At 47.8% G+C, this 9185-nt stretch overlaps 1 protein-coding gene across 1 annotated transcript; it reads left to right on the top strand.

Moving 5' to 3' along the window:
- Positions 1 to 2397: 2397 nt before the first annotated feature.
- LOC119397103 (histidine-rich glycoprotein-like) lies at positions 2398 to 6829 on the top strand. The gene is made up of 2 exons (XM_037664546.2): positions 2398 to 2512; positions 5870 to 6829. The coding sequence occupies exons 1-2, from the start codon at positions 2489 to 2491 to the stop codon at positions 6815 to 6817; spliced, it is 972 nt and encodes a 323-aa protein (XP_037520474.1). The 5' UTR covers positions 2398 to 2488; the 3' UTR covers positions 6818 to 6829.
- The last annotated feature ends 2356 nt before the right edge of the window (positions 6830 to 9185 follow it).

Genomic DNA, 9185 nt, shown 5'->3' with positions numbered 1-9185 from the left:
GCGCTAGCCATTTGCCCCCACCCACGCGACCTGTACTTAAAGCCCACTTTCGGGCCCAGGCTTATACGACTCCGGTCGCCCGAATAGTCCACCTACGGTAGAAGCAGGCCTTCGTCGATCGCATAGAGCAGATGGACCAGTCTAGCGACAGAAGTGCGCATACGCCATGTCATTTTCAGCAGCACTCAAACTACCACGACACAATCCGCGGCCCGGGAGCATAGGTCGGCAAACTCATTCATGAGTCGACTCACTCAGACTCAGATCGAGCCGTGAGTCTGAGTCCGAGTGAGTATTATTTTGGTGAGTCTGAGTCCGAGTGAGTCCGGTTGAGGAAAATTTTGGTGAGTCTGAGAGTGAGCTTAAGGACAAAATATATTTCCTGAGTGAGTCTGAGTGAGCTTCACACATTTTTGCCGACTTATGGTTCTATATACACAACTTCAGCATTACTATCAGCCTTATGTCGGCTCACATTTATACTCCCGTCGACTCACACATACTTGAAAGCACTAGCGTTCATGCACCCGTTCAATATTTATTAATAAGGGCGTGAGTTATGTATAGGGGGTGGGGGGAGCAGATTGACTTCCCTCCCGCAAACTCTTTCACAGGAGGTTCTTGATAATAATATTTCATGTTCGACACATCTTTCAATAAAAAAAAATGTTCTTACTGGATTGCAACCAGTGATAACTCATATGTGAAGGCACGAGATCAAAAGGCGCCAAGTAGAGCGGCAATTATGCAAGATACTGGTTTTAAAGAGCATTGACACCATGGTCGAAAAAGCCAATTATACGCTAACGGACTCATGAGTCGACTCACTCAGACTTACTCAGACTCAGATCGAGCCGTGAATCTGAGTCTGAGGGAGTCCGAGTGAGCATTATTTTGGTGACTTTGAGTCCGAGTGAGTCCGCCTCAAAAAAAGTACAGTGACTCTGAGTCCGAGTGAGTCCGGTTGAGGAAGCTTTTGGTGAGTCTGAGTCCGAGTGAGCTCTAAGGACAAAAGGACAAAACATATTTCATGAGTGAGTCTGAGTGAGCTCCACATTTTTTGCTGACCTATGCCCGGGAGCATCGTGCATTCGTCAACTCACCTACGTGAATAACCGCGCCAGGTAACGACGGCGTCGGAGATTTTGACAGTCCATTAAATAATACGCTTGCGGCTTTCGTTGCGCGCTCGATGTCTCTCTTTCGACCTGCGGTTGAAGTTCCTATCAACCTAGCTTTCCGAGAACTATTTCATTGCTTCAGGTAACATCGGCATCACCAATTCGACCTTTCGTCAATAAACAGTTCCACAAATATAGCTACCAGTTGCTTTGCTCCCACTGCTTCACTTATTTGCTTCTTGTACGCCCACTATGGGTGCCTCTGTAACGCAACGTTTCTAAAAATGGTCATTGGCAACTCCTGCACTTCATTCTTCAGAAGCGCTGCTCCGTTTCGAAGTATGCAGTCTCGGGAGCTACAGACCGTGCAAGGCTCTCGGAAGTCTCAACGAACGTAAGAAAAAAAAGAGGCCTGTTTTCTTTTCAAGTCAACAACCGGCGCTTGTAGTAAACTCTCACTGCTGCACGGTATTCCACGTTTCCTGTTGCACCATACCACGCCACTCTTGCAAGTGCGCCGAACGGATGGCCTCGAAGCAAGGCCCGTGACGCGACAACAGCCTCCCGTGACTCCGCAGCCGAGGCGTTAACCCAATTAACCGAGAAAAGTCGTCCAGTGAAACAAACCAGCATCCAGGTCACGGATGAAGAGTAATGACAAGGATTTCTGTTCGGCTGGGAAAGCTAGAACTCCTCAGAGCCACGTACAGTAGCAGGTGGCAAGAAAAAAGACAAAACGAAGACGTATACGCGAGAGTGCGCTCATTTCCGTGGTCGCAACCGCTTTTCTAGCTTCACGGCCGTGCACGACACAACGCCAGCTGGGGTGTTCCCAGGGTGGCAGGGCCAGAAGAAACGTGGTGGAACACGTGAATACAAAGCGCACAGAGGCAGCATAATACAGAAAAGGTGAGGGGGCCCAGCATACTTCTTGAGATTCTTCGCGCAAAAACAAATGTTGCGACACGCTTCGATTGGATAACAAGAAAAGTAAACTGATGCACAGGAGAGAGAAAAAGAAAAGAGAAGAAAAGCAAGAAACAAAGTAAACATGGCAAGAATGGTCCTGGGACAGGAACCGCTTCATCTCCGCTCCGGACGATTGCGCAGGCTCACCGATGAACGGAACACTGGGCCTCGACGCGTTTTCGGCAGGAAAAACTCTGACTGGTGCTAGGTGAGCCAGGCCACTGCCGATGTGAAGAAGAAAAACAGCCAGACTCGGTTCTTGCCGCCACGTGACAGGCGACACATCCTGCTCCGAGTATAAAGTAGAGTGCATGCCTGCGTCAGTCGGTGCACTCAAAGGGTGAAGCGGGACAGACGACAGCGGCTGGGCCGTCTTCGTCGTCGCCCACAGCGCCGCCATGACTTCCCGCGGGATTCTAACGGTGAGCTACTTTCCCGCGTGCACAGTGCACCAAATGTCATGCCCCAGTGTGCTTCTCTGTGTGTCTCTGCGTGAGATAAAGGATCGTGTTATGTAATTAACCGAAAATGGGCCATTTCTACGATCTGAAGAATGCGTTCCTAGGTTCCTGCAAGTTGGCTTTACATGTCTACGTTATACAGGTGTAACGATATTTGTGAGTGCGTGCGGGTGGGTATGTGGGTGGATAGGGGACAATAAACGGAGAAGAGAATTTTAGTGCTATGCCTGGAGTCAGGTCGTAAGAAATCCGGAAAAGTTCCGCTCGATTTCTTCCGACAGGATTACAGTTCTGCGTTGCATGTCTGCTAAATTTCGGCGCTATTTGATAAAACCACTGTGTAAATAGGTGTTCAAATCGCGTTTCTTATTTTAGGTAGAAAACACGTTTATAGGGCGAAAGTGCGCACGAAGCGGGGAAGGGCGAAACGCACGAGTACCGCGTCAGGAAAATTGCAACGCAAGCAGGAAATACCTTTTTAGAACATCGATTACGCGTAAATACACGAAAGTGCAATCGCTCTATAGTCAGTTCCCAATCTTATAGTGGTCCCGAGTGTAAGTTTTGGCGCTTGAATTGAGCAAGTGTTAAAAATGCAGGTCTATATCTCCAAAAGAAACACCGCAGTGGAGTAGGGTCGTTATTGTTTGTTTTTGAATTTATCCTTATATCACCTCGTTGTTTCTTGTATTGCTAAACGTGTGTGTAGCTGTGCACACTGTGGCTTTTTTGGTGCAGCCTACTCGGCGGCACATACAATCTATTTTTTAGTAGAAATTGTAGTAGTGGCTCATCCAACTTATCGTCCACGAGTCAACGTCTACAAACGGCACTGGTTCATAAATAGTTGGTCAGTTCTTCGCGTTGGTCATCGAGTATCTCTGTTGTACGCAGAGCCACCACAGGTGGAGAGTGGTCGCTGTAGAATCTAAAACAGCACACGTTCGGCAGTTCATTGGGTCTGCAGGTGTTAGACGGCAGGTCTATGTTACGGGAGGTGTGAAAGCACCCCTTACTTTGTATAAACAATGTACAGCTATGGTAGTTCCATATCTAAGGTGAACACCTCATTAGTATTCAAGACCTCATAGAAGGTGATGTCTGATACATAAGTGGGGAAATTATGATTCTGCTTATTGACACCATGATTAGACTTCATATAAGCGACATTTGCCTCCTGAATTGGAATAAACGTTCTAGTTTTATCGGATTTAATACTAATTAGGTGGTCACCCTAGATGCGGTCGACCCTCCACATAATCTGGTATTTTCGGACGCGTATGCCTCGCTCAATCCTAGTTATCCACAACACAAACCTTGTAAGATGTTAAGGCTGTCTTTTGCCCGCTGAAGCACCCGTACGAACGAAAACGCAAGCGTAGGGGAAGAGCTACGATTGATATAAGTGTGCTCTCATGAACCCGAGATGAACGAAGGACAGAAAGGACAGAAAAGTCATTTGCGTCTCGGAAGAATCATTCTTCGCTAAAGAAGTTACGAATAGGCAAGGGAAGTAAACCGAAAGAAAGTTATGGAGGCTCATTATGAATAGGCAGAATTTCCCAAAGTAGAGAAGCCATTGCGCCCGTGACCAGAATTGTCCCCCTGCTAGGTGGGTCAGGTTCTCCGCAAGTACTAGCTGTCGTAGTATTATCGATACAAGAGCTAGGCGTTGTTACATTTCATAGCTATAGTGCATCGGTGATAAAATAAGGGCCCTGCTGAAGGGCCTAAGGTGAGGCGAGGCTTCCATACATTTTTAGAAAACGCGCATGCGTTTTTATACAAAATATCGTAAGCAGCAATTAGTTCTTAATGTGTTTTCATAGACATAAGGACTACTGATCACACGTGTTGCCTTATGGTAGCGACCCTAAGCGAGGATGGTGTATGCACCGCTTTTACTGCATTGTGTTTGCTCAACGCGAGACTATATAATCGGAAAGAACTCATTTGCCGAGATTAAAATGCAGGGGTCGGCATGAGAGAAACAAGAGGGCTCACATCGTAAGATTAATTGCGACCGATAAATGTGGGGCCTGTCTTCTGCCTTTACTGCCGTAACTTTTGCCTCTATCGAACAGGTCCTGTTGGCGCTGTGCGCCATCATTACGTGCCATGACGAAGAAGCAGCTATTGGCAACGTCACCGAAGTTGTGATAGTGGATAACGTGCCACTACACACTCAAGAAGATATCGTCAAAGCAATGAGCTTAAGCCACGGCTATGAACACCCAGGTGGCACGCACTCCAGTGGGCATTACGGCGGGGGATACCGCCATCACGGCGGCCGCTACGGTCGCCACCGAGGCAGCTACAGCGGACGAGGCCAGCGCCATGGAGGCCACTACTACAACAGGTACCACGGCAACCACCATGGAAGGCACCATTACGGTGGTTACGGAGGCCGCCATCACGGTTCGGAACGATATGGAGGTTATGGCAGGCACGGTGGGCGCTATGGCGGAAACGACTACAGGAACAGGGGCCACAGAAACCATGGCTATAAGAACGTGTACCACAAGGAGGAATACGGAGACCACAAGACATATTATGACGACTACCATGAGGGCGGCCACCGAAACTATTATAACAATCATCACAACTACCGGGACCACCACGGAGGCAGGGAACGCTATGGACACCATTACAGTGGCTACGGAGGGAAACACAGGCAAGGAGACAATTTCCATAGGCATGGAGGAGGCTACCAAAGTAGTAACAGGGGCTCACAAGGAAACCACGGGCATTACCACGGCAGGAACCGTCACGGATACAAAAGCGGCGGGGGTGGGCATCACAGGGGAGGCCGAGGATACTACGACCATTCACACCAATACGGACACCAGGCACAGGCCTCCAACCAGGCACTCGTCTACTTCACCGGGATCACCAACGGGAAGTGTGCAAGTGCTCCAGGGCGCCTCGCCGCGCCGTAAGAACTGCTGAGAGTCCATGCCTTTTTTTTTTAATGCAGATACCGCTGGCTTTTAGCGGTGGAGAAACAGAACACTACGGCATTGCTGGTCAATTGTATCCCGTTCACAATACATGCGCTTATACTTGAGATTGTTCTTTTAGCCTGGTCATTGTGTCTGATTTTGTTGTACATGTGCTGAATATTTCAGCATACATTGGCATAAGGTGAGTGCCTAGCGTGCTTATTTTTAGCGTTATTTTTATGCTTACAACAGTTCAAGCGACAGTGAGATGCCTTCCAGTGATGACATGTAAACCCGAGGGGCTTTGGTTTCTGTGTCGTGCTCTTTAACCGGGTAAGTCAATCAATAATGCGGCATTTCTTCTGATGCTTCCTAGGTGCCTTTCGGTCTGTACTTCCTTATCTTACTCTGCCGAGCTTCAACGCTGGAACTTGGACGCAACGTAACAGAGGTGGCCCATCCATTCGGGCTGCTGTCAGATGGAAGCGATGGTGATCTCAAAGCCATGGCTACAGGATACGGCGGCCATCAGAGCGGCTACGGTGGCCACAAGAACCATGGAGGCCACCACTCGCACGGCAACTATGGTGGCGGCTACAAACACCATGGCAACGATTACGACAACTACCATGGACGGCATGGCCGTCATGGACACGAGCAACACGGACACGGCTACAATCGCTACCACAATGACCACAACGGAAAATATGGCCACGGAGGATATGGAGGAAAGCATTATGGCAACGACCACTACGGAGGTCATGGCAAACATGGAGGCAAGTATGGCAACGACCACTACAAGGCTCGGGGCCACAAAAACTACGGTCACAAGAACGTCTATCACAAGGAGGATTCCGCGCACCACAGCCGCTACTACGACGACTACCACGACGGCGACCACAAGAAAAAGTACAATCAACACCACAACTACCACGACCACCATGCGGGCCGCCAGCACCACGGACACCACCACAAGCAGCACCATGACAAGTACAACCGTGGTGACGACGCCCATAAGCACGGTCACGGCCATTACAAGCACCATCACGGCTCCCACGGCGGCCACGGGCGAGACCATTACCGAGGCGGCAGCGGCCACAAGTACGGAGGTGGCGGCTACCACCGGGGTTCTCACGATCACTACGGAGGCCATAAGCACCATGGAGGCGGTGGGCACGGTGGTGGCGGATATGGCGGACACGGAGGAGGCGGCTACGGAGATGGTGGCTACGGCGGTCATGGAGGAGGATATGCAAGCAACGGTGCACCTACATACGTCAAGGTTCCCGCAGCTCAAACGGGATTCACTGCGACTTTTCGATGATTGTTTCTGAGGATGCCGTACTTAAAAAAAATACAAATTACGCTGTAAATAAACCTAGCGCACTCAAGTATTCATTTTCATGCAACCTGATCCACTCAGTTTCCTCATAGGCCCTGACAAACTGCATATTTTATCGCTCCTGAAACAGATAAATGTCTACGGTTTTTATACGCTCCAAAACTGGTGCCGGACACTAAGAATCATCACGCAGCACAAAGAAATATTCTCTTGCGCAACATTATTGTCAGTTTTCTCAAATGCCCATTCTTAGTGCACCAACTGCACGGTCTGGGCTCCAGAGTTCTCTTTACAGAGGCGAAAAATCTTCAAATAAAATTTGGTGACGCTGGTCTGAGTAGCAGTGTCGGGAACAACACACGAACATTCTCTAGAGCTTTTCGCTCTTGAGCGAATAGGAGGCGATTCCTTTAGTTCATTCAACTTTTGGCTACTGTCATAGCATAAAGGTCAGGCCCAATCTGCACAAATAACTGTCGTTAAAAAAATGAACTCTTCGTTGAATAACAATGGATTTTAAATGTTCACTTATCGCAGTTCTCTTAGCGCCAAATGTAACACTTAATTACGAACAACAGGGCTCCAGCCTTCAACAGAATCTTCCTGTCCCTAATAAATATTAACTCAGCTACTTTTTACTTCAAATGCTGTTCATCAGAAATCGTACAGTATTTTAATACAGTAAGAAACCCTCTACCGAGCCTATCAAATTAATAATGATATTACATTTTTGGTATCCCATCGAGAAAAAAACTGCGAAGTGTAGCTGGTACGAAACGCACGTTATGTCAAGGCTATGGTAGTCACTGATGCTATATTAAACATCCATTATATACAAATTGGCCTGACTAATTCTACGGTAAAAGGTGTGTGACAAATTGTCTTTCTATGCGTCATCAAGGTGCCAGTAATCTTTAAAACCGAATCACCATGGATATTATAGCGCATGCGGAAAAAGATGCCCAAGGACCCTTCTTAACGTTTGCAATACACCCATCGCGAAATGCAAGGGCGTTACATGTTGTCTGGTCCACAAATCGCGGAGTACGTCAGTACGACTACAGCAGAACTTTTAGGACGAAAGACACAGTCGCTATAGGCATATCGTGCTGCTTCCCAAATTAAAAGCTCAGGAGGACTGGGAAAGTTCCGCTCCCTGTACAGTTTGAATAGTTTTATCGTATTTCTCAATATACACTAACATTGACGAAATCTTCCTTCGGCCAACATGGCTACTTATTTTTTAAAGTGTTACAACAATCACGGCGGTTGCATCCTCTCTCTGGACAACGATTTTGTGTTTTCGTGTTTTTACCCTTAATTTAAAGAATTCAACAACACTGGACCACCATATATGAAAGTGCAGATGCGGTACAAAGCACACGCTTAATTCTTTTTCTCCCAATGCGTTGCAAAAAAGCACCGAATACGTTCGGCTCCTTGCCCAATGCTCTCCTTCGTTTTTTCCCACTCTCTCGCGCACAAACGTGCGTCGGTTGATGAGGTTCACTGCGTCTCGATCAAGTGTGATACTTCAATAGGCGAACCTTTAGGTTGCGCCCGACAATTCTGACACAGTAGGACCCTCGCATACGAGAAACAAGTTGTGCCGTTTCACTTGCACCGACATGAATTGTTCAAACTATAGCATCTGTCCTGTAGTTTACCATGCATTAAAAAAAAGGAACTTACCAAGAATGCATACTCCGTCATACGTCAAAGAACGAGACATCTTTACGCGCAAACAGGCTTCGGTTGTTTCCGCCAGAAGACCTCACGCTTCACTTGACTAATATCAACGCAATATCAATATCCTGTCATTCGATTGTTATGTATCGACCTCGAAAGACATACACAGTATAGAAGATGGTGCAGAGTCAGTTGCAGTTGATGTATTCCAAAGGCTTCACGTCACAAAGCAACATTTGGACTATGCAGGACACGGTACTGGATGACTCCAAATTATTTTTGGAGACTTCTTTAGAGTGCACCAAAGCTCAAGTACACAAGCAAATGCGCACTTTTCATTCCGCCGCCTTGAAGCGCTGTCACCACAGTCTGGTATCAAACCCATCGACCTCGTGCTCACTGGCAGAGTACTCCACGGGGGTTAGTGTTAACAACGAATGCTGATTTTTCTTTTTCTTCTGACACACATGTTTCCTTCTATAAACTAGCATTTGTAGCGCTAGGGTGCCTTTATGGGCATTTTTTTGCACGCAACTATCACCGCTCGGACAAGCCGCATATAAAAGTAACGGCACCGTTGCGACGCCGACTCGGTACTTTCTAGCGTCGGCGCCCATGAGAGGGACGGCAGTAAACAGAGGACGTGATGCCGCTTGTCTTA

This window comes from Rhipicephalus sanguineus, chromosome 1 (genome assembly GCF_013339695.2).
Source record: "Rhipicephalus sanguineus isolate Rsan-2018 chromosome 1, BIME_Rsan_1.4, whole genome shotgun sequence".
NCBI classification, from domain to species: Eukaryota; Metazoa; Arthropoda; class Arachnida; order Ixodida; family Ixodidae; genus Rhipicephalus; species Rhipicephalus sanguineus.
Note: the sequence above shows the minus strand (reverse complement) of the source record. Positions and strands in the feature narration are given on the sequence as shown.

Bases quoted from the DNA above. Each gene is read 5' to 3' on its own strand.
- LOC119397103 (XM_037664546.2), top strand. From the start codon at position 2,489: ATGACTTCCCGCGGGATTCTAACG. The intron at 2,513-5,869 runs GTGAGCTACTTT...GATGCTTCCTAG, and splicing joins CTTCCCGCGGGATTCTAACG to GTGCCTTTCGGTCTGTACTT.